General features: G+C 50.5%; 6 protein-coding genes across 6 annotated transcripts; 1 reads left to right on the top strand and 5 right to left on the bottom strand.

Annotated features, from left to right (window-relative positions):
* Positions 1–1,697: 1,697 nt before the first annotated feature.
* On the top strand, positions 1,698–6,786 carry QC762_200495 (uncharacterized protein). Its single transcript, XM_062886935.1, has 3 exons — positions 1,698–2,462; positions 2,526–5,453; positions 5,558–6,786. The coding sequence occupies exons 1-2, from the start codon at positions 2,385–2,387 to the stop codon at positions 2,628–2,630; spliced, it is 183 nt and encodes a 60-aa protein (XP_062746694.1). The 5' UTR covers positions 1,698–2,384; the 3' UTR covers positions 2,631–5,453; positions 5,558–6,786.
* Positions 6,787–10,772: 3,986 nt separating this feature from the next.
* On the bottom strand, positions 10,773–11,943 carry QC762_200498 (uncharacterized protein; the record flags this gene model as incomplete). The annotated part of the gene is made up of 3 exons (XM_062886936.1): positions 10,773–11,531; positions 11,612–11,789; positions 11,933–11,943. The coding sequence occupies 3 exons, from the start codon at positions 11,941–11,943 to the stop codon at positions 11,292–11,294; spliced, it is 429 nt and encodes a 142-aa protein (XP_062746695.1). The 3' UTR covers positions 10,773–11,291.
* Positions 11,944–11,984: 41 nt separating this feature from the next.
* QC762_200499 (uncharacterized protein) lies at positions 11,985–12,745 on the bottom strand (the record flags this gene model as incomplete). The annotated part of the gene is made up of 2 exons (XM_062886937.1): positions 12,302–12,745; positions 11,985–12,176 (listed from the first exon to the last, which is right to left on the bottom strand). Exons 1-2 carry the CDS (start codon positions 12,359–12,361, stop codon positions 11,985–11,987), a joined length of 252 nt encoding a protein of 83 aa, XP_062746696.1. The 5' UTR covers positions 12,362–12,745.
* Positions 12,746–14,742: 1,997 nt separating this feature from the next.
* QC762_200500 (uncharacterized protein) lies at positions 14,743–15,984 on the bottom strand (the record flags this gene model as incomplete). Its single annotated transcript, XM_062886938.1, has 1 exon — positions 14,743–15,984. One exon carries the CDS (start codon positions 15,982–15,984, stop codon positions 14,743–14,745), a length of 1,242 nt encoding a protein of 413 aa, XP_062746697.1.
* A 2,494-nt stretch (positions 15,985–18,478) lies between these two features.
* On the bottom strand, positions 18,479–18,667 carry QC762_200502 (uncharacterized protein; the record flags this gene model as incomplete). Its single annotated transcript, XM_062886939.1, has 1 exon — positions 18,479–18,667. One exon carries the CDS (start codon positions 18,665–18,667, stop codon positions 18,479–18,481), a length of 189 nt encoding a protein of 62 aa, XP_062746698.1.
* A 4,127-nt stretch (positions 18,668–22,794) lies between these two features.
* Positions 22,795–23,161, bottom strand: QC762_200506 (uncharacterized protein; the record flags this gene model as incomplete). The annotated part of the gene is made up of 2 exons (XM_062886940.1): positions 22,795–23,003; positions 23,059–23,161. 2 exons carry the CDS (start codon positions 23,159–23,161, stop codon positions 22,795–22,797), a joined length of 312 nt encoding a protein of 103 aa, XP_062746699.1.
* Positions 23,162–25,073: the final 1,912 nt, after the last annotated feature.

Consider the following 25,073-nt stretch of genomic DNA (forward strand, 5'->3'; position numbering starts at 1 on the left):
TTGAACACCCCCTTCTTGGCATCACGTATCCAAACTGCTTAAATGCTCTGCATACCAAGCGAACGTATAGGATTGGACGGTGCGGTGGGGGTTGTATAAAAATGCTGTCTATCACCCGCATGCCAAGACTTTGACTCTTCGCGTTTCTTAGAGCCATCCGGGGAGGAAAAAGGGTTTTTTCCCAGGCGGACGGGGGTAAATTATCATCGGAACATTTCCAACGCTATGCCGCCTGGTTCCTGTCTTGGAAGCTGCTGCGGGGGGGTGCGGGATACCACGCTCTTCTGAAGCGGCGAGCCTTCTGATTCGGCCCCCCAATGACCTGGTCGGGACGTGCTTCTGAAGAGGTGTGGGTGAATTCCAATCAAATGCCGCCAGTTGTATATTAGCCAAAGATATTAAAACGGGGGGCATCGGATTAACAAACGATAAGTTGGACACTGCCTTGACGTCTCAACCCAGTTGACAGTCTAAGCAAGGGGAACATATTCGTTCCGGTCTTACTTGCACAAGGAACCCCCTGATCTAATCTTTGTTTTCGATATGAACGGTCAATAAACGAGGCCTCCTCTTTGGCCAGTTCGCGACTGCCAACGTATATCCTCCTTTGGGTGGACCGGGCAAGCCAATACCAACGCAAGGAACATGGGTAAAAGAATGCCGTACCATGTACTTGGATTGATAGTCGAACACCCTCCTTGATGACCACCATGGAACAATGTTCAACAAGGGCTGTCGCGCCCTGTGGTCCCATCTTGGTAGTCTTAAGCGACGAGGCTTATTCGCGAGGGGCAGTCACCCCGTAGGACAGAAACACTTGATCCCCAAGATTTAGTGTTGTCTTGGTCGATCTGTTGCAGAGCGGATGGTGGTTCTGCACAGACCAATGGCTGTGAAATCGTGGAGTCAGGGTTGCAACAGGAGGTCGATCTGCCGCCCCCTGAGATGGGCATTGTGCTTCACCAACAATGTGGTTCATCTTGCCTCACTCAAGATGGTCACCTGATACTTTCTGCGACCATCCGAGCCCGATAATGACAAGACTCAGATTAGGTCCATAGTATTAGAGAAACCGTGCACGGCAGACTTAGACAACCAGGTGTTGTGGGTGTTGTGTAGGCCGAACGGGCAGTCTCGTCACGATATGATGGGCTGGCGAGAAGGATGCCGAATGAGGACATGCATACAACATGGGGAAAGACACAGAACTTGCATCCTGTGTCCCAAGAATGCCTCAGCCGATAGACAGGGGCGATATGGACAAGGGCGGGTGGTGTCTCGGTGGTGATAGGGATAGCGGCATTAGCTTCTTGGGGGCTCGTATTGAGATACAGCGAGGTAGCGATGCTGTGTCTAGTCTTGATGGGCCGCGGCCTTATTGTGTTACCGGCTCCCAGAGCGTTGGAGATGAGGCAACAGAGATTGCACTCGCTGTTCTCGTGTGCATGTGCAGCCCGGAAAGTCGGGAACTGTGCAGCAGGCGGCCAAAATCCATGTCGCGATGTTGCCATTCTCCCACGGGCATGCCGTATGATGAGACCCAAACATCTCTGGCGCAGAAGCGGGACGGGGCACGGGAAAACAGAGCACAACATAGAAGACTCGGCCGACTGCCCGGGAATTCTTCGAGACGGGCCTGGCGATAGCTATCTGTTGGATGCGTCCATCAGGCTAAAGTCAGCCCTCGCGCATGGAACCAAGCTGCGGGTATGCTATTGTTAGTGTCTTTTCCAATACGTCAATATCAGCGAGATTGCTCAGGTATCCACTGGAGCGTTTCTGTAAACAACAAACTGCACGTTATCTCGAACCCGTTCATGACATGAACTTGTTGCACAGCGAGGCGGCCACCAGACGAGGGACGCCGCCAGAAAAAGGCCCGCTGCTGTCGACGATCGAAACCGACAACCTGAGGCTTGGGACTTATCCCAGCATGCGGGTCGTTTCCTGACGATAGCGTCGTAAATGCAACCCAGAAATCAGTAAAATATATCCGGATCAGATGTGCCGCAGCCTCGGTGCCGCAGAGCAACTGGTGTGCGAGAAGATCCAGGCCGGAGTGAATTTAGGGTCTAGTGCCTAGATTCGGGCAATCAATGGCGATCTGGGTGTTCCAATCGGTCAATTAGGTTGGTCTTCAGGCTGCCCGCGTTGGTGTGGTCGAGTGAGACGCTGTTTCGTTGTTGAGTTGACGTTGGAAGGTTGAAGCCAAGCACCAGGGCATCTGAGACGTCTGTGGAATCAGCCCTAACCCCGGGTCCACTAGCTTAAAGGGGCTAGTGCGCCCGTGCCTGCTCAAACGGTCGATTGTGCACAGACCACATCTTCAAGGCCTGCCCCTGCACGCGGTGTAAATCATCACCGCCAAGCTTCAACATCACAGTATGGAGTTTGTCGATTCTTGTTCGCATCTCCCATCCCACTCCAGATATCACATCAGCGTTGTTCCTGAATACTCTTTGGTACGGCAGATCTCACACCTTACTTCTATATTGCCAATCACATCAGTGCTAACACCCGTCTAGTCACCTATCATCCCGTACTCCGAACGGACCCGGCGAGAAGAAGAATGGCCGCAAACTGTCACATTCCCAACTACCGTGGCCGGAGATACAATCAACGAGTCTTGATGTTTTTCCCGAGCGATTGCTGGGCTAGAGGGGACTATGGGATTCACCACTTACCTTAGTCTCATGTTCACAACACGGTCCGGACCTCCGTGGGGATCCTGTGACATCGCGCCTTGGAGGTTTGTCTGCTTCAGGTCGGCAATTGAAAGTCACCCTATCGACTCAGGCGCGCGGCTGCTCTCCAGCCATCGGTGTGGTAGCAGCCGAGACCTTGGGACTTCTCCGACTTCTCATGCTCAAAGGAGTGTCTTTGAGCGAAGGCTTGGTGTCTTGCGGGCCTGGATTTCATCATTGCCATTACCACCCTTGTCGCCATCAACCACTTTTCCCGCGGGCTCGACGCCGGTTCCCACGGGCCGGACTCACATTCTCACCCATTGTATCAGAGCCATGTTAACGGCATCATATAGGAGTGTACATCGAATGGCCTGATCTATGCTCTTGCCCCGCCTCCTAAATGCCAGCTACAAGTTGCGGTTAAAAGTGGATCCTCGCCTCGATCGTTTCACCACTCCCACGGATGTCGCATTGTGCTGGTTGAGATGATCTCTGCCGGGGTGCCAAGCTGTCCCAACCCTCTGTCTTGGAAGCGGTGCCGGGAAGGCCTTCATCTCGCCATTGTCTACACCCGCAGACTGACAGCGTCTTGGTTCTGTTCGCAATATCAAAATCCCCTGCATGAAAAGGACGGGATTGCGGGGGCTTCCTCTTGCCCGGGCCGGTCGTGATGCACGATCTCCATCTGGTCTACCGATTAGTCACAGACGCATATGAAGATTCCGCTTTCCTGGAAGGTCTGAAATGAATTGGACACCATCTGAACATCGAGCCAGTTCCGGATTTTGGTTCCCTACTCGTAAGATGGTATCTATCTTGCAGTGGTACGGTGACGAGACTAGTACTCCCCTGTCTTTCGAGGCCTGACATTAACACACAGCTACTCGGAGAATACTAGATCTTGAAACCTCTCTAACCTCTCTTCACACACTCAACTCGTATGCTCGTCCGTAGGACAGAAGCAGCAGCCGGGCCGATATCTGTGGATACATGCTGAGTAAACACGGGCAGCAGGGTTGCCTGTGGTTTCTATTTCCAATCCTTGACAGTTGAAGGACCGCGCCTCAGTGGTGCACTTGCACGTCGGTGGTAGAAAACTTCACTCGCCATCGCATCAAGGAGTCAACACCATCCGATAAAGCACTGTTCTCTCCAGCTATCTCGAAACAGAGTGGGGCTATTCATAGGCATATTCACAATCAGATATGCCTCGATGTTGATATCCATCTATCTGATAATTACATACGGCTTTTCAGGACAGACAAGGCTTGCGGATCGTTACACTAGGCTGATCCCTTGTCGCGTTGCGGCCCGCTCTGATTTGTGTATCACTACCTGTCTCTCACCGTCGAGCTTGCCTCTTGGGACGACGGCAATGGAGCCACAGCTACCACGTGGTACATGACCTCCCATCGCTTACCTTGCTGCTATCGGTGACAGCTACACAGCGACGATATTTTTGAGTGGTGCTGGCAGCCAGTTGACACTCATTGACATGTCTTCCTACTGTTTCAGGTCGAATTGGGAAGCAGTGAGAACAAGGTTCTCTGCACCCACTCAAAGGGGGTTGATGGAGAGTAGCGTTCGCTGGTCCCCGTTTTGTGAAGATAATCCTTCCATGTCCGTGGAATCAATATGGAAAGGGCGTTCTCCATCGTGGTTGGCTCCAGCAGCAAGGTCGTGATTCACAACCAGTCTGGGCCTGCTATGGTTGCATTCGGCTCGTCACATCCCCTCTTTTGTCTGTTGGCCTCCACCCCTTCACACCACCTAAATTGTGACTGGCTTCCACACCAGATTGTCGTCATCGAAGATTCTTCGGGCACAGCAGCCTTGCCAAACCTTTAGACGCCAAGGGGCATCATGGGCACAGGTTTATTGAAGAAGCTGCACCTAGGGCAGGATCGATCACATTCGCATTACAGTATCTCACAGACCCTGACCACGCGTCCTCGTTGTTGATCGGGGGATATTAGTGGGAGCAGATCCAGCGGCTCAATCTCAAAGGCTATCTTGCAGCTTGCGTTAGCTCCAGAAAATCCGATCAGTCCGAATCCATAATTCAAGGGTAGTCAGTTATCGTGACTTCTTTGGCCTCGACTCAGCCTATTGACACAGCGAGCTTTGACGATTCACCGTCTTTTCTCAGTTGGTCACTCATTGCTTTAAGATGCCCTATGACATCACACCCAGATCCCGGGCACGAATACCCGAGGCCAATGCTGACGGCGTCTACACACTTGCATAAGGTAGGTAGGTAACATCGACACGGCTCTTATCAAAAAACATTGAGAGCCTGCCGCTGTGCGCGCTGCTGCTACCAGCTGTCGACGTTGAGGCCTTTTGGTGGGACGACGGGAAAGTATCTTCACGCCCGATCATCTTCGGCACCCTCTCTGCACATCACGGCCATGTAGTCCCCGGCATGCACCGTAGGCCAGGACCATGAGATACACAAGAGGAAATATCGTGAGTCGATCCAGATCGTCGGGAGTCCCAGCTGCTGCATGGTTTGTTTGATACTGGGCCGCTTGCGGCACGGGGACCGATGCGACTTGTCTCCGGCCGAGAAGCAGGACGAACTACTGCCGGCAAAACGGAACCGGTGGCAGACACACCACCGGTCATGATATTTGGGTTCAGAAAGGGAAGTTGATCGACAATGATAGGTCCTGATCTAGGTACCGGATCGTGCGAGATGCTGGAAACCAGCTTGCCGATCCGTGTCGAGTCCAATGAAGATGGTGTTGTGAACGAACCTTAAAGGTATGCGTCTACATGACCACACACTTATGTGGTTGCCATATCACCCCTGGCTTCCCCCGCAAACAAGATTTTACTCTCAGCATGCAGCTGCTGAAGGCCAGTAGAGGAAAGGAACTGAGCTTGGTAGCAGCGGCAACGTTCAGCTACCACAGAATCCAGGAACCTGGATTGCAACCCTCCCCAACACCACAAAAAGGTTCGAAAAAGCGCTTCAATCATGACGACTTGAGCACATAACGACGGAAATCCCTTTTGTTTCCTGCCCTACCTGAAAACGGTGCTATTACTTCACAATCGCGAACCATCTAAAGAAGGCAACATCGTGCGTCTGAGCTCGGGGCTCGGGGTTCTTCGCTGGAAGCAGCATGTGGTATTCCACCACCACCACTTTAGAGGAAAAAGAAACAGTGAAACCGGGAACCAAAGTCTAATTTACCTAGCATCTTCCCAAGATGAATAATCCTAGATCAGTCGGCGGCCAGTCTAGTCGTTGAAGATAGCGACAATTCCACAAACGGAGGAGGCATTAAAATACAGCTAACCGTGAAGACCAAATTCTCTTTCTACTACAAAAACCTCCAGACCCAGAAAAGAACCCGGAGTTTACCGCCCCTTTACATGCACACCGCGATCGTTTTCTGTCAAATTTTCCTTCTCCCCCAACACCCCAACCAACTAGAAATGTTCCAGACATCTAGCCACCGCCTACCTACCTTACTCACACACGTGTAGTGTTACTCTACCAGAGCTGAAACTGCTTTCCTTCTCTCTCTCAAACGCAGAATGTCGTCATATTACAACTTCACTTTACTAGCTAAAGCCCGAAACAAGAATCGCAATTCATTCAAGCTTTTTTTTCTCTCCTTCATTCTTCTCCAAACAATACTACTGGCAGTGTAGTACCATCATCATCAGGTATCATTCATGCCACTTGACAAGTGACAAAATAGTCTGCTGTCATGATACCTTGCCACTACCACTTGACCAATAAATTTGACATCTGCAACATAGCATGAGAATGACAGCCTGCCATCCATTGCAGCTTTTCTCGAAAAGAGTTAAAGATCGACATAAAAAACGTTGAAGGTAACACCCTGCAATGCCACACGATAGCTACAATGGAAAATAACTTCCCTGGTTTTTGATCTTTCTACCCCTGTTGAACTGCATACAGTGAGCGACGATCACTAAGCCCCATCATTCAGATGAAGAAAAGATAGAGTGCTGAGTTTTAATACTGTCGATCACAACGGGGGCACGTATCTTATAAGTGGGCTTATCATTTTGTTGCTCTACTAGCTACTTGTAATACACACCTCTTTGTCATTAATACCTTATACATATAAAATAACCTAACTACTTAGTTTTTATCTATTTATTTGTTTAGTTTGTTTTTTTCTAAATCCAACTTTATTTAGGTAAGTATTTTATAAAGCTTTTTTACTATTTGTAGTACTTTTACTATAAATAACGCTACATAGTATTATAGTAGTAATCTACTGTAAAACAAACCTTACGGTGACCCATTCTAATAAATAATATTAAAGATCTGACTTTTAGAATTTATTAGATATAATACTTTTTTATTTAAAATGTGAAAATCTATATTACAAAATTAAATATATTCATATTATTAAATATTGAGTCCTATATACAGGCTTAAAGGCCCTGTAATAGTAGCGCGCTCTAATGCTACAGTGTAGCGGAAACTTGCGACACGGTATCTGTAGCTTACTTCTAGATGTACGTAGGCTCCAGCGCCTTACAGCGCTAGCCTTCTGTAATACCTCTGTAGTAGAGTTCGCACTCGTCCTCTACCATATACTTCCTGGGAGCCTTGCACCCCTCAACACGTAGATGTGTTAAAGTTTGACCTAGAAGTCACATATTTGGCTGCGTTTTGCCAAAAACGTGCTCACGCTCATACAAAACAAAGCAAAATCGGTCACCAGCCTACTGTAAGTGTGGGTAGTTGTGGGCCCGCAAGGCCACTATTTCTACAAAGCACTTATAGAGCCTTTAGTAGCCTAAATCCAAAATTTGGGCTATTTTAGGCTACCATAGCCTCCGATGCAAGGTTTCGAAGTCGACTTTGTACTAAGTGGATCTTCGAGGGTGCCGGGTAGGTGTGTTGAGGCTATCTTCGCCGTATCCACCAGTTCCTTCGGAACTAAACGCCTTGTAGTGTTACAGCAGTAACCTACTGTAAAATAGACCTTACAGGGTGTCACAGTTAAGCTAACAGGCAAGCCAGACCGTGTGCGGGGCGCAACGCGCACAGCCAATCGCTAGTAGAACTAATCAGGACGGGAGTAGCCTTACCTGTGGGATCATTGCCAAGGGTTCATGATTCAGGACAGGATCATTGCCAAGAGTTAATGATCCAGGACAGGATCATTGCCAAGGGTTAATGATCCAGGACAAGATCATTGCCAAAGGTTAATGATCCAGGAGACCACGAGGTCTATATATACGGAGGAACTGGCTAGTGTAGATAGACAGTTCCGCAGTATGCAATTCACGCTTGTATTCACGGTATCTTGTGTTTACATTGAGACATCTTGTTGTGCATTGTTTAGCTGCACCGAACCAGGATTATTCAGAAGTGCCTTCAACCAGTATCCCTTTCAGAGGTTCTGGATAGGAGTTCGTCACACAGGGACCCATTTTTAACAGTCAAGATTGATTTTAATATCCTAATAAAAGCTATAAGTAAAAAAAGTAGTAAAAACTATATTTTTAAAGCTAAAGTAAAAGTATCAAAAAATATTGAGACAAACTTCAACGATAAATTTATTATTATTGTAACGGGCTGTGCCCGATATAGGCCTCGGTAACTCTCGGCTATGTGTGGAGACCCTAAGGATGAAGCTATTCCGAGAACACACTTAGTACTGCGAACTGGAAACACCTGGACCTTCTCTTTCAGCGCTCAGACCAACTTGCACAATTATATCAGAAGAGCGCTGACAACTTTCTTTCCTTCTTTTTTTCTTTTATTCTTCACTCAAGGATCTTAGTATAGTAGGTAGCACCAATTGCAACACATTGCTGCGAGCCCATTACAATTATCATTAATATTATGAAAGTAAAAACTCAACTTGATAACGGTTTTGATAGCTTATTGTTACAACCTGCACCAGAAATGGATACAGACTGCAAGGCAGTACGCCAGAGGTGAATATGACAGGATGATCGAAGGTTGTGACAAGCGTCTCAGACATAGGTTCACTGTCAACAACAGGTTGTTCTAACAAAGAGCTACTGAAAGTAGATTGTAGACAAATGAACTTGAATTGCTTGCATGAGAAATCAGATTCCTCGACACGGGGAGCGCCCGGCGCTCCCCCCTATTTATGTGAAGCTATCTACATATGTTTTTGAAGTATCCTTGTACCTTGCTCAGTGTGCTTGTATTGCTTGCTTTTGGCCGCGGCCAACAGACCATGGCCACCGCCAACAGACCATGGCCACCGCTAACAGACCATGGCCACCGCCAACAGAAGGATGAACTCCTTGCTAGTAAGACTCCTTTCTTTCTGACAGGTACCACCCAGTGGTTCCTGTACAGGGGTATTACGCTTAGGGCGTAACACTTATAGAAATATATAAATCTTTAGTTTTAAATAGTATTAAAAAGCTTTAATTAATTTAATATAGAACAGCAGATATTTATAATATAATATATAAGTATTATTAGTCCTACACGAAAATATAGATCTCACCCATGCGTGAATGCCCGGTAACGCAATACCCCAGTAGATTCGCTTATTTCCCAAGTAACCAACACAACAAACCCTGCAAAGGTAACCTTTTTGGCTTGCTATTCTACACTTTACTCTATTTTCGAACCTCGGACCGTTCCTCAGCGACCAAAAGAGATACCACCTCGTCGTCATGATTTCCCCTTCTTCCCTATCAATCATGATTCACTAACAGGCCACCAGCTCCCACTAGTCGACGGGAACTCACATACCCTCCCCGGAGGAACTTCCCCGGCAGCAGCAGTAGCCAGCAGTGGGTCGCTACCATCCTGCCCTGTCCGATTATTGCTCACCGGTCAATCAAGTCAACTCCCTTGCGATCGACACTAGATCTGATCTGGTCAAGTGTTGTTCGGCCTTTCCACCCTTCCCGCCCAAGCTTTCCCGAAGATCGAGATTCGTGAGAAATCCCATGTTCCAAAGATCGGATTCCTGAGCGCGCGCGGCACGGGAGGGAGGTTCTAGACCTACAGCCAAGTATGGTAGAGAAGTGAGACAAACCTCAATATGGCCCGGTCATAATGAATTCATAGATTGGGAAAGGTGGACAAGTGTGCAAAACCACAGCCAAAAGCTGTTCTACCCTTCACACACGGACACACAAAAGGGGAAGTGCGGTTCGAGAAGCGAACCATGCAATATGGGAGGAAACAACAAAAAATACCACCTTAACCCGCTCTTCCCGCGCGCTTTGGTAGCGTTTGCCCCTCCGGGCCTTCGGATCCGAACCAGATGGAGAGCTTGGATGCTTGATGCGCTGGCCAAATCCACGGCTTGGTTATTTGCTCAAACTCGCCTGCTTACTCATCCTTCCGGTCACTGAACAAGAGGTTGGGAAGCCTGACTATGGGCTGACCCCTCATTACCACACTCGTGTGAATGAACTGGGCTTCTCGGGGCTGTCTGCCCCTCACTTTGCCAAGTTCAGGTCGTCACCATTCCTCAAGCCTCCCAAGCCCCAAAGAACTGTCACGTTGAAGATCATTTCCTCCTTGTCACCCCCGTCTCATGCAAGCCAGAGCACAGAGTGGTGGAGTGACTGAACCACATCATAAACCATCCGCCTCCCAAACAGGTCAAGTCAAGGTCGTACGATGGAAAAGACACGAGCATTCTATGCCTATCCGCCCAGTTCATCAGACAACATCGATAATTGGGATAGAGAGAAGGTTGGAAAACATTCACCGACTGACTAAATGGCCGTGCTCCCCTTGACTTTCTTTGCCTTAGTTCCCGGAGGCGGATAGATGCCGAAGCTAAACTCGCCAGTCAATAAAATCTCCTATAGGTCAGTTCAGACACGAGGCTGTGCGTCAACTGGAGAGGTGTATGCGGTCAAGTAATAGTCCATATGACTTCCCTGGCTCTGAGACATGGCTTGCATTCGTATGGGGCACAGGCTGGGCATTGTCTCGAGTTTGAGTTCCGCCATACCTATGTAGAAAGTAACATGGTCTCTCCATCATGGATCAAGACAAGCTCCAAGGAGACTGGAGATACGATGGCTGCATTCGGTCCTTTCAACGTGCAAGGTAGGACAGCTACTGCAATTGCTGTATGAGTCTCGGTTGTGGTTGGTTCTAAAAAGAATTGCCTTACTGCAGCTGCAGTGGTCTGATATTCCGACATCATGGTTTGGGGCTGCTCCCAATGTTTCTGTATCATGATGTCTTGAAAACCACTCCAAGCAAGTGACGAGACCCTTTCTTGCTCTTGACCGGCTGCACATACAAGCATACACTTCGGTCCCGAGAAGCCTTCCCTGGAAGAAAAGCGCCACCAGACCACTCCAGAAGGATTCGAAACGGCGGATACGTGGGTGGGGTCTTTGGCCCTGGTGAAAGCTGAACCTATCAACGACATCCAGACCTGGATAGAACCTCTGTGCTTCACGCGGCTGTTTGCCTGAAGGCGTCAGTCTCCCAAAAAAGACAGGCGAGTGTGTGTGAAGCAGCAGCATCGGCTTTCCTACCGAACCGGGCGCAGTGCAGATGCATCGAAAAGGGTCGAGATCGACAGATTCCAGCAAGAAGAGGCTGCATGATAGCCGACCGACGCGGCTGAGAGATACAGATCAGGGTTCTTGCCCTCGCATACCGTCCAACAGTCTCAAAGAGAGGCGCGCCCACGATACTCGGGACCGGCCAAATGTGTATGTGTGTGTGTGTGTTCTTGGTTGGCTGTTAGGTATGTAGTGTACTGCGTCTGTTCCAAATCTGTCCATAATCCGGGTCGTGATGACATATACGTGCGATGCGATACGCCTGTTGCTGGCGGCGATAGGTCTTGGTGAGTGTGCTACAGCATCTCTTGTCTATCTGTCAATCAGCTCTAGGTTTCCCTTCTCATTTGCCTCCACAAAACCCTGCGTATCAGGCAAGGTCATTAACGCACCGCGATGAGGTCTGTTTGCTGGCCTGGAACCTGGCAATCGAAGAGGAATGTCCCAAACAGGGCTGGGTTGCGAGAAGGGTGGAGTTGCTTCATACGTCTCAACGCGACACATGATCCAAGGCCTTGGGTCACTTTGGTGATAATGTCGAGACGAATGGCCAGCGATGGTGGCTTTGTGCTACATAATTCGAAAAGAGGCAGTTAAGGAAGCGGCCCGCTCGCCACCCGAGAAGCTAAGCCGCTTCGCACTGAAGAGTGTGAGTGATAGCGTGATGACATTGATCAAGTCATGTTAGCATACGGGGAGTGGGTCAATCCAACCCTGTCCGCATCGTTTGAGCGCAACCACGGCATATAGCGTCTTGAAAGAGAGCTAACTCTCCATGATCAGTGGTAGTGGGTGCGGGGTTGTGAGCGTGTAGTGAATTCGAGGAATCCAGCCACAAGTTGGACAGGCCGATGTGACAAGTGGTGAAAAACGTGGCTTCGAAGCCATGGTGGAATGTTGGAATGGCGGAAAGGCCACCCGGCGCAAGTAGCCGAGCCATGAGCAGATCTGAACTCTCTGGGGCATCCGTTAGCGTGATTTAATTGATAGAAGAGCGCAGAGGCGGAACTGTAACGCGGGCCGTTAGCAATAGAATGCGTGTTCGGAACCACGGGGTTACACCAGGATGCGTAAAGGGCTACCTGGAGGTGGCCTTCTCGTGCCGCAGGAGTAGTGTGGTTGGGGTGGTTAAGGTGGTCCATGCACAACCCCAAGGTGATGTCGTCAACGAAAACGGTGATGGCCGGCTGGTGAACGGACCGCGTTGCGACCCGTCCGCGGGAGGTTGAGAATGCCTTGGTGAAGAGGGCGATGCTCGCTAGGGAGTTGATGAATTCCCGAGGCAGGGAACTTTCCCCCGCGTGTTGTTGTCTCCCATGTGCACACTCTAATAATTAACTTCTGTGGCCGATTCCCATTGCCCGGGAAGACGGATGGGATGGGGATGGTTTCCTAGAATAGAACATCAGTCGTCTTTAATTGCCTGCTCCTGCGCAGGCCGAGTCTCGTGCGAGAGATGTAAGTCAGTTATTGCTTGTGGGGGCAGGCGGAAGAAGCGGATTGCTTAAAACATCCTTTTAAGCGGGGGACGGCAGGGAGAGATGAGGGACTGCTCTTTTGCCTAGAAAACAGACAGCTTTTGTTGCTTGAAGTAAAGGAAAATAGTGTGCGGGACAAGGCGGGTTGGACCCAGGCACAGTGGGGGTCTGGATCAAGTGGGTGAGAGACCCTGGCCCACCTGGACCGTGCGCTGCCCTGAGCAATGCTATTGGCCAGAAAGCATGTACGAGTTCCTAATCGGGAAGGCAGAGCTAGCAGGGTATCCCAGCCTAGGTCTGAAGGGGCATCGGCCCTGCCCTGGCACCAACTTCCAGTGGTGAGTCCTGTTTCCGTTCAGTGCTGGATTGGGAAGCGTTGAACCATCGACAAAGCGTTGATCTCCAGGGCAAGGTGCTAAGCTATCTTGGAATTTGCAGCGTGTTTTCTTGATATTCTCTCAGTAGTGCACATCATTCTTGACAGTGGCGATCAACTATGTGAAGAGGGCGGGGAAGCCGTTTTATCTCCAGCGCTGTGGTGGTAACTCCGGAAGCTTAGGTAGGAGGGAACAAATTGAATATGCAAATAAATCTCGACAAGCAGTAAGCTAGCCTCCCAAGAAAACGACTCTGATACACAGCTGCATCTTTTAACCGTTGCTGCCTCGGGTCATATCACCATCAGTCCACAGTCTCGACGGCCATTGCAACCCGTGGGTTCCTCGTTTATGTTGGTTTCATACGGCAGGATGAGTGTTGTGAGCTCTGGGTTCGTGGGGTGGAATTCTCATGTCAAGGTCTTGGCAAGGGATTTACCACTGCACCCCGGTTGATATGGTCTTTGTTATGCAGTCGATCATATATTCGTACCCAACCTGGGCTACTTTATTTAGACCTCGCCGTTTCTTTCATCTGCCATTCTGGAATTACTAGCACATTTGTGGCTTCTGGGATGAGAATGAGCCTAAACTCTTCAAAATCGTTTGTCATAATATGTAGGCAGCGAAAAGAAAAAGGGCGAAAGTTATATCATTTAAATCTTGTGCCCAGCCAGTGTTAGGCAATACATCACTGGTAATCTCGGGCTTGCCACCCACTCCCCAGTGAATGCTCTCCCTTCTTGGCTGTGAAATGGTGACATCTGTAATACCGCTTCGTTCCAGTCCCGGGCCCATCTGCGGGCTCTGTGCTGAACTCACTCTGTATCGCATCCAAGAAACTTCCAGCTGAATCATCGTCCCGGAGAACCCCACCCAAAACGACCAACCAAGCAACTGGGACACACTGTGCAGTGAAATGGCTCGAGAGGTTGGACCACCAGGATTCTTGGCATTCTGTCTTTACTCTTTTTGATTCTCTTTCTAAATGTTGCGTAGCTAGGATACAGTACAGGAGGGCCGGCAAAACAAAACGCTAAAACACCAAATCAAGCCAACCCTCTAACTGCGTTGATACCAAAACAAATATCCAGGTCAAATGTTCCCAAGTCATGTGGCATTACAGCCAAGGAACAGCCGAAGACACCGCCACTCATCCTGTAGACTCGAAACCTGAAAGCATCCGTTAAGCATATTAGCCAAGACCTGTTCCAACTCTTTTGTTGGGCCTCAACGGTCAACCGTGAGGACAGGCCCATTTCTCCCAGAATAACGACAACTCCCAAACACCAGACGCATTAAAAATCCCCCCACAAACGCCTTGATTTCGCCAAATGCACCCAACCAGGGCCATATACGACTGGGGACTGTGAGCGAGACAGTCACCTCATCCTCTCCTGATGTAGGCCGACTAAGGGACCTCCCACCAATCAACGACAGAAAAAGAAAATAGACAATAACGATTATCTCTCTGAGCTGGTCATCAACGGTCATCAAATCCCCGACGCTGCGGTAGCGACCCGATCGGAAAAAGGAAACGACAAGAGCGAGAAGAAATTGAGACCCAGGAAGAAAAAGTCCTTCGGAACTCCGGAATACAGTTGGTGTTTGATGGGAGAGGGGAGCTGCAGATGCAATGGACCGTTGTCGTTGCATCGGGGCGGACGGCTATGTGTAGGCAATGTCGCTTTTCCTGTGGTGTATGACTTCGAGGGTGGACCCGAGGTTGTGCCCGAGGTATCCAATCATGGCCCGGCTGACTTCGGGGTCTTCAGATAGATCTGCACAAACCTCACGAAACTGAGCATACACCTCTTCCAGCTTTCGTAGCTCACGCGCCAGGATCTCCAGCTCGAGCCATCTTCCCTCTTCCCCCATAAGCGTGTATCCGCCCAGGCTAACTCCCAGCGCATTTGGTGACGTCGCCGCTGGGATACTGCCGTTCTCAAAATAGGTGTGGGATGCGTTCTTATAGAAGGAGGTGATCTTGCCAATGACGGTCGCGAGCAGCATCGCTGCCGTGTGTGTTCCTGACCTGCTCATGCATCGTGGGCAACTGAGCATCGAGGCACATCCCTCCACTGCTTTGCGGTTCAAAGACAGCACGAGGTCGAAGGGTGGCGCTCCAGGGCTGGAGGCATTGTGAAGTGCTTGTAACGACTGCAAACAAGCGGTAAAGCATGTGCAGGAGCCCCCAGAGCTTGCCGAGCTCGACGAGGACTTTGTCCTTGGTGTTGACCTCAGCTGGGGCGTCGCGGTAGGGCTGGGGAAATAGGTAGCTGACATGCTTCCAGGCGTCGGGATCTGTGTTTGGCCGTATGTGTACATGTCTGCGGCAGTTGGATCGGTCCAAGGCGGCATGGCTGCCGACATGGCAAAGTCGTACGAATGGGAACGCCCGTGGTTGAGCTGGGCTGCCATGGCTGGGGAGTCAACAAACTGGGAAGACATGTCGTTGGGTGGGGTCCAAGGCATGCCTGTCGAGTAGATGTCGGTGGCCATTGTCGGATCCACGTGGGTGGTCGAACCTGTTTCCATACCCAGCATAGCCAACCCAGACATGGAATGCGTTCGGCTCATGCTTCCATCCACGCTAGTGGGAGGTGTGTGCCATCCAGTTTCCAGCTTGTATAGTGGGTGCGCTGTCTGGTGGACCGAGTACAGCATGCCCTTGTCGTCAGATACTGGCGAGGTCATTCCCGTCATATCAGTGGGCGTTGTCGACTGTGTGTTGGAGCTGCCATCGGATTTTGGTTTCCCGGCCCTGCTAGATGGGGAATACCGGCATTCGATCCCACAAGCTAGACAGCGAGAACATATTGGCCTTGCCTTGGAGCACTTGACCTTGGCATGAAAGCAGCCATCACATGAGGCGCGTAGACGAGGTTGACGGGGCTTTGAGGAAGCCATGTTGAAAAGGGTGATGTGTTGTAAGATTGCAGCGCGATGGAGTATAAACAGCTGAAAGTGTGTTGCGAAGTAGAGGTGAGGTGACAGTCGGAGGGGTCAGGGTGATAATAAGACGAGTTTGAAGAACAAGGGGTGTGTGAAGGGTGCGAGGGAGGTGGGGAGAGAGTATAATATAACGTTTGGCGGCTCGAGGAGGCTGCAGGAAGAACTACGTAAGGTGTTATGGGGGCAGTAACTCGGAATGATAAGGCGGGCGGAAGGGTTGATCAGGTCTTGAGAGCCCACGAGGAGAAGACGTAAGATGCCACAGCCATTACCCAAGCCCTTTTCGGACGGATCCAGCAGGGGGAGTGAGCGGTAAGCTGACCTTGGACGGAGCAAACGCGTTTGAGAGGGGGAGACAATTAAGTTTAGAGAAGCGAGGGCAGGAGGACCAAGTAGCTTGACGCTTAAAAAGAAATGCCCAGGGGCTCGAGGAGGCCCGGTTAAAAGAAAAGAAGCCGTCCACCGCGCTAATGCCCGGACGATATTTTAGAGACACGACCCACTTGAGCGACGAGTTGTGTGAGACCTGCTCGGTGGAATATCTGTGGTAGGGCAGCATTCTTTTCTCCTGGTGATTGACAAGGAAGCGGGAAGGAGAAAGGGTCCCTGAAGTCATGGGACAGGGACAGGCAGGCCATACTCGTTGCTACATGACTGAACCGTTCTCATACAGGGCACGCGCCAGTGGCGCTGGTGAACGGCCAGGTCAGCATGGACAGAATTATATGAGGCCCTCGAGCTCTCTGGCTTTCGTCTCATTCGAAGCCATGGGGCCACCAGACACGGAATATGGACGACCTGCGCGATCTGATGGTGTGCCGGTGTATAGATCCGACAACTGGACATCGTGAGCTGGATGCCGTCCTTGATGCAAAATGAGATGAAGAAAGACGGCACAACTCGCTCGGGACGGAACCTTGCAAGACAGGCCCCTCTTCTGTTCCCAGCTCCAAGTAACAACGAATACTAACAAACAGGAGAGGCGCAAGAGGCTTGCCGGGGTGAAAGAGCTTGTGTGGGAGAGATGTGAAGCTGGGTGTATGACGCAGTGGCCACTCGAGTGCTGAGGAACTACCTACCTGGTCCTACACCCTCTTCTTCCCGCGGCTTGAGCCTCGCATATTCGATATGCAAGCGTGTGAATGCATAAGCGGGGTGTGGGTGGGGGCAATGTCAACATGGTGAGCTTGCTGGGTGTCGTACCTTGTATCTGCGTCCAGTCAAGGCCTGGAGTCGAGTGAGGTAGCGAAAAAGACCAGACGGGACTGGGGCATAGTCGAGGTTGACCTTGTGGGCATGCTCCGAAGTTGCACTGGGCTTGCTGGAGTGCCACGGAAAATCCGATGCAGGTAGCATGCATCCTGCAAATAGAGCGCGCACCTGCAAGGCAGGCAGACAGTTACAGGGTCTCGAGCTCATGGTAGCGCGAAAAAAAAAGTAAATCTCGTCTTCTTCTCCTCCTCCCCTGATTCCCAGGGACCAGCACGCAATCGGCAGCTGAGCTATTGGCAGTTGGTCGACGTTTGACTGTTAAGCCAACAGGTTAACGGCGCTATTCTAGAAAACGGCTGTTAGTGTGGTTCCAGGAACGACAAAGGATGCTCGACAATGGGGTGGTAGTGGTGGTGGTGGTGCCACAGTTACTGCATTAGTCCGGAGGCTACCTTTGTTGACTTCCCCAGCCTACCGACCGATACGGAAGACAAAGTCACTGTTCCGAACTGCGTTGTAGTTCGTGACTGGCTCGTAACCAAGGAGAGATCAGCCAATCAAATCCAAAGGACTCGAGCGAGAGATTGTTGGTTTTCTTCTGCGCTCCATTGGACGAGAGACATCTGCGCACAGATGGTTCCCAGAGGCAGAAAATATCTGTCCTGTCTTTTCCATGGTCCCAGGTCGCCGTCCCTGGCCGGCTCGGTTCCAGTCCAGCTGGGGCTGGCTGGCTTGTTGGCGGTGAGGTGAGGTGAGGTGAGGTGACGGAGCTGGAAGAAGGAGAGTTGCCACCGCTGCTTGGGCTGACGAGGACTCGTGCAGAAGGGCATCATCGTGAAACATAACAATCCTCTGTTGCAGGCAAATGCCCTAGAGAGGTGGTCAAGGTGATGGAGTCGAACAGCTTGCCGGCTCGGAGAATTTGGTCCCCACTGCGGTCCGCTAGTGTGAACTATGGAGATTCGAGGTGATGCCAAGGGTTGCTTACCTAAGGTAAGCATATCCATGACCTGAGAACAAGCAACGGAGCACAGACAATATCATCAACAACCCGCTTTCCGAGCAGAGGGAACCATCATCATCAAGACCAAGTCCGTGCCCTCTCCGTCTGCTGGGCTCCCATCTGCCGATCGTTCATCGCCGCGGATGCTCCAAGACACAGAGCATCGGATCACGGATGCGGAGGATTTTCGACCTCCTTTCTCTGCCGCATCTCGCAACGGTGGTGAGAAGCTTGTCAAAGCCCGCAACCGCTCTCGCGAGGCCTGTCAGCAGACACATCAATCGGCCCTAATGCGCAGTCGACAACTTGACCGCTGACTGGCCGTTTTTGGAACATTCGACACAGGTTGTGCAAGCAGTTGCTGATCGCCATCTTCGACAACAAGCCCCCCTCCCCCGAGGGCAGGAAACCAAACTCACGCATATGGAACTCCCATCTGGAACATGGACAAATCTCCTGATTGTGATGTTTGGCCTACCAAGGACGCTTTTAACGGCGATCCACCCTCCATTGTCCCAGCTTTCTGCCCTGGCGGTTGACGCGGCGCCCGTTTGAAGAAGGTAAACACCCAACAACCACTGAGGACCTCCCGTCGGAAATGCAGGCGGGCCGACGAGAGACAGGACCTGCCTGCCGAAACTCCAGACGGAAGCCCGTGTGCTTCTTCAACACCTCAAGCGTCAATTTCCCTGTTATCCGATAACACAAAACACCTTGGCACCAGTGGAATCGCGTCTTCGGCAGTCTATTGTGCTGCACATCATTTGAACCCCAGAACAACAAGCCACCAGAGACGATTTGTTCCGGCTTCCGAGATATCTCGACATGGTGGAATACGGATCGACGTCTCAGAGTGGTTATTCTCATCTTGTTCAGCTGAGCTCATCTCTGGACTGACTGTACGCCCTCCGTCTTATAGATCTGGACATAGAGATTGCCGGGATTGGAGCAGCATCACCGCCTACACTGGAGCAATGGCCCCTATGACGATCAGCCGGCTGAAACGTTGCGGTGAAAGAGCGGGAAGGCTGGAGATCAGGGTACGAGCATCCCAAATTCAGTGCCGACTCTGAAGATTCCCATCCAGATACCTCTGCCATCCGGCAGCCAGCCGACCGAGGCTTCCTGCGTACGCTGCCGATCACTACTACGTCTTCAAGGATTACTTACTTGGTTCCTCGAGGTCACGGCAGATGCATGCCTTAGGGCCCTGGCCGCCGCTGTCCAGCGTGGCTCAGGCGGATGGAGATCAACATCAGAATCGGCGATGCCTTCGAACAATCAGCGTGTCACAAGCTTATTATGGCGTTTTCCCAGGTCTTTGCAATATTAAAAATACGGAAAGCACAGGCCAGTGTCATTCTTGATTAGGCATCTGGCGGTGACCTTTGTCATGGGTTGTCCTCAGTGACTCGGGTGACTGCATAGGAGGCACCAATAGGCTCAAAACCAGCACTTGCGATTATCGAATACATGCATATAGAATCGCGGAAAATACCCTCGCTGGGACAGCTGATGTGTCAGTTGCGGGAACATTGTCGAGAGAAGCTTCTCCAGGCAAGCCACATCACGGAATGGCATCTCGACGCCGCCTGCTTGCTTCTTCCTGGGGAAACCAAGGCATTGGAGGAGAAGCCTTCTTGCCTTTGCAGTAGTACCTGTCAGCTTGATCGTCAACGCTTCCCTCCCCTCCTTTCGGAACGCGAGAAATCCCAACGGCGCACATGTCAGCAAGCACACTATTTCTTGGGCTGGCCCGTCACATGCTCTTAAAACTATCACGAGATTTTGAGTGGTGGATTTGATGATGACGACAAAAAGACCAGCGACTTCTGCAGGGTGTTATTTTTAACAAGCATCCCTTGCCCATTGACTGCTCTCATGTGTTGGCTTTGCCTTTGCCGCGCTTGTCTCTTACCCATCTTGCAGATATTGCCCTGCACAGCTCGCTAGCTCAGGGACCGGTCAAACTCTACAGTTCCCAGAAGAGCCAGACGCGCTGCACCCACCCGGACCTCTTCTTCTCAGGCACAACATTTCCATGAAAATATCGCCGTCCATATTTCTCTTCTGGTTCCCGAAGGCCCGGTGCCTCATGGAAGACGGCCATGTTGGGACGATCTTCGGATATCGGAAGGATCCCGTCAGCAAAGGGATAGACGACGACCGGGGCCCGGGGAACCCACGTCTGCGATAACACCGAACCCGATGAGCGTACATGATGCTCTTTTGGAGTTTACGATAGCTCTCTGGCAGGGGTGGTGGTACATGATGTCTAGTAACATGGGGGACCCCCAATTTCTTAGGATGTTTCCCGGAAACATATTCTATCACTGGGGCCCTGTTCCCCCACGAGGGCCCTTTCGTTCTGCATATGGTGGAACAAGCAATGTGCAGTCTCCAGGGAAGGGATGTGTTAGGTTTTTCGCCTTGCTCAGAAAAGGGTAAGTTGTACAGGTTGGATGCAAATACCCGATTTCTCCTTTTTCTTTCTCTCCTTTTACTCCCTTTTCCCATGTCTCTCCTGCCCTTACCGGGTATGTCCTGGTATGATAAAAGAAGCGTATGCAAAATCATGTTGACTGTGCATATATTCGCCAAACCCTTGAGCTTGCTTTTTGAGAAGAGGGGTGAAGCGCCCATAGTTACGCAAAGAGGTGATATACGAAGGAGTGGTGGATGTGCCATTTCAAAAATGGGTGGGGGAGGAAGCGGAAGAAAAGGGGGTGGGGGGGGGACAAGACAAGCCTCGTTTTCCGGAAGCATAGTCCCTGTCAATAACATCTCTTTCCCCGCCCCCTTTCTCAACAAAAACGTATCCAACGGGAGGATAAGAGAGGAAAGGGGGGACGCGGGGGGGGGCAGAATATGCGGGTAATTTGAGTCTTGTTACACGATTACAGGGTAGACAAGGGGAGCACAAAGGTAGGTAGGGGTTCCCCAGGTCAAATAAACAACAGAGACATTTTTTTTCCTTGCCTCTGTTTTTGTTTTATTTTGGGGGCCGGGGGCTTGGCTTCTCTCATTGGAGAGGATTTGATTTTGGGGTTTCTTCCCTGGTCCCTACAGGCATAATCTGAGAAACAACTGTGTATGGGTATGGGTGTGGGCGGGTAGGCAAGGTGGAGGGAAGGACCATCCACAGTGAGGTAGGAGGAGGGGAAAACGGCGATTTGCAGCGATGAAGAGGTTGGGTTCGGATCATGGAGCCACAAGAGGGATTACCAGATCTGTGGAACGTAGCAATTAGACATGAGCACAAACACGCAAATTCGATTTTTGTGGAGAGGTGAGCTGGTTGGATAGGGTAGATAGTTAGGCGGGCTGGGAGAGACAGAAGAATAGAGAAATGGGTCAGGTCAATAATTAATAAGGCAGAGCCTGATGGGGGCGGGAAATATGGGAGGAATGGTTCAAGCTTATTAAGATGCTGTGGAACTGAGGACTCAGTGCCTAGGAGGTGAGGCTGAGGTGTTTATATTGCGGTTATTTGTTTGCTACCTAGGTACTTTGAAATCAAGTTACCAAAATTCCCACGCGTCTTTCGTTTTGGAATGGGCCTCCCATGTTGTTGGTGTTGATACCAGGGTGGCAGTAAAGGCATAGGGAATAAACAATACTGTGTGGTGATGTTGCTGATAATGAGGCAGATGCCTGACTACGCAACCCGGAGACGGAGATGAAGATGGTAGATATCTCCTAGCCATCTTGCCAATATCGATGGACCTTACCAACAGCGTAAGTGAAGTCACATAATTGCCACTTCTGCGGGCGGAAAGGTTTCCTTCGCGGGGTGTCATCCATCCGAACCTTTCCCTCCTCGCTTGATGATCACTAGATGGAGATATGGACAAGTCACCATGGAATCTTACTGAGCAGACGTATGTGGATAGCCTCATGAATGAAGATACGTGGATGAAATAGACAAGGCTCCATCTCACCTCATCTTATATACACGACTCGTATCTTTACTGCCCGTTTCACCGCTTGGCTGAGCTATGATATCATAATGCGGGATGTGTGTCGATCTTCAACAGTAATTCAGGCTTCAGTACTGATGTGCAAGGCTGTGCTTATGCCATACCCACCTCCTGGATCCGTGGCTGGTGGTCGGAAGTTATCCCGGATTATTTCGACTGGCGGCTCGGAAGGTACGGCGGATAACGCGGCCCGGGGATGTCAGTTGGGGAAGAGCAAAGATTGAAACAAAGACACGATGGGAACAAGACGGGATAGCCTCTTACCGGACCCCAGATGTGGAGGTCATAGCACTGCCTTATGGGCATTACCGAAGCCACTGAGAAGCTTATCCTCTCTGTAGGTTCTTTTGTAAAACGCAGATTTCTTTGCGAGGTGAGCGTACGTGTGAGGCTTGAGGTGCGGTGGCAAGTCTTGGTGACTCGTTGAGTGAGCACCTGCTTAGTCGTAGATAGCCTCGTGGGCTGTTGCTGTTCTGCGGTCGGCTCAGAGTCATGATATCATCTATCATTCCCTGCTTGGAGAGCTTTACCAGGTGTGCTTTCGTATGTTTAATTCCATCAGCCAACTTTTCAAATTCTCAACTGATTCTTGGAGTCGGGGTCAACTTCTGTCAGGCATGAATGAGACAAAAATGCGCGATGATGAAGGAATATGGCAATCTTCATTCGAGATGGGAACATGATAAGATGGTGACCTCGGGGTGGGGCTCTACATGCTCGCGACGCGAGGCCGAACCAAAGTCTAGAGGAAGATGGTTGAAAACGGCTGTGGCTTGCCACTGCTGGTTCCTGGTGAATGGTGTGGCGGAGATAGGGCTGACCGCATGGCCTTACATGATATGGCATGTGGTTCTGAAAGACATAAGCTGCAGATCATGAAACTCTGAGCAGTTCTTCTGAGTATAGATGCATATGAGCGAGATCGGATGACGATCATGTGAAAATTCAGAGATGCGAGATCAATCCGCGGATGAGATCGGACGCATGTGAGAAGCAAGTTGTAACCTTAGATCGACTGACAGATTGTTGTCATTCGACGTCGATATGAGGATTGTTTATGACATTCAATTGAGAATGGTAGTCGCTTGTAGAATGGGTGATAAGGTCACACAGCAGATAAGCTGCCATTGGTGAGAGGAGTTCTCTTTTGACTTATAATTTGCACGTGGCTCGGGAAGGTCAACAGCACGTGCAAGTCACGAGGATCCGAGTGTCTTGAGTCGGCCATCGGTAGGTACCGATAGGTTGGCCCGTGTTGGTTTCATGTTGTTACTCACACTTGTCCATCTTAATCGACAACTAGGCAAGGAAACCAATGATTTGGTATCGGGGGATGTGCTTCATCGCTGGACACAACAGAAGAATTCGTCATGCCTCCTCCTTGACCGCCCGTCTCCGTGGTGCTCAGCTCTGACCAGTATTTCATACCCGACGCCGACTGGAATCAAGCATACGAGCCCACCGGGTCTCGAGGTAAGCGAGACGAAGCAGAGCGGAGGTGAAGCAAAAGATGCATGTACGGAGGCCGCGATCTTTTGTGATATGTACTCCCGGAGGCCTACCGCATTACCGTACATGTCCGTCACTTGAGATCTGAACTCATCGAGTAATGGAAAGAAGAGGCTACGGCGGTCGGTCGGTTCACGGTTAGCTCGGAGGGTGACGCATCACTGGATGGCCTCATTGCTGGCCAGACGGCTGGACGGGTTGAGGTGGATAGGGCGACATTCCCTGACATCTCGACGTCTCACTCACATGTCTTATCATCTCGCATTTTGAAAAGTGTCAAAACTTCCAGATTGGGCGTTTGCCAGACAGCAGATACAGGCTATGGTGTCGATGCTTACCTACCCGCTGACGGTGGAGGCGGCGCGGTTCGATTGATCGCTGGGTGGATGAGACCTCGTGAGCAACAACTGCCGTGAAACACATGCAACCAAACACATCAAACATCTGGAAGCCTCGCAAATACTAGGATACGTATACCACCCAACATCGAAGACAGATCCCCGCCGAAGAATTACCGCCGAAGCGATTGTGCTACTGTCGCCTCATGCTCGAGATGGTTGCAGTTCAGGTAGCAACAAGTCAGCCACGCCAAGCACATTCATTCACCGCCTCCAGTGAAAGTACACGGCGAGATACGATCTCGGTCTGCAAAATCACCATTTGCGTGCCTCTATCAGCTGCGATATGCTTCCTATCAACTTCCTAAATACGAAATAAGAAATAAACCCGTGCAAAAGCGAAGAGATACTCCATTTGGCAGTGTCCGAGAAATCACGGGATGTGGTTGACCGCCACTATCACGACTTGCAAAATCACCTATTGGCTTTGGCGTAACACCAAGGACCATGGTGATGGTGTCATTGATGGATAAGGGTTGTTGATTCGAGATTCCTCTTGGAGAATGCTTGAAGGAGCGAATCACAAGCTGGTATTTGGGGGGTTATAGAGAAGCCTCAAAACGCCATGATCGCCCCCAACATCACACCGAAATTACGCAATCCAACCAAATTCCAACTTCGCTGACTGGCTTGATCTAGACCTCCACAACGTGGTCCTCAACCTCAGAATTTCTTCTTTTGGCACCTTCCAGTCTACTTCACTCGAACCTTGCATAGAGACAAAGATGCTATTGAAGGCGTTCGATTGCTTGCAGGATCGAGGGCTAAGATCGTGCGTTGTGGTGACGATGTGTTTTGTAGGGCTGATGGCTGCTACGATAAATGCAAAGAACCAGTGAGGTATCCCTTAAAAAATATGACAATAAGAGGAATTATTCAGCAGTAGAACTGAACCTCGTGTACTAATGTCTATGTCTGTTACTTGAATTGATTAATAGATGC

The sequence above is a fragment of the Podospora pseudocomata genome, assembly GCF_035222375.1.
Source record: "Podospora pseudocomata strain CBS 415.72m chromosome 2 map unlocalized CBS415.72m_2, whole genome shotgun sequence".
Classification (NCBI taxonomy): Eukaryota; Fungi; Ascomycota; class Sordariomycetes; order Sordariales; family Podosporaceae; genus Podospora; species Podospora pseudocomata.

Bases quoted from the DNA above. Each gene is read 5' to 3' on its own strand.
- QC762_200495 (XM_062886935.1), top strand. From the start codon at position 2,385: ATGGAGTTTGTCGATTCTTGTTCGCATCTCCCATCCCACTCCAGATAT. The intron at 2,463-2,525 runs GTACGGCAGATC...ACACCCGTCTAG, and splicing joins TTGTTCCTGAATACTCTTTG to TCACCTATCATCCCGTACTC.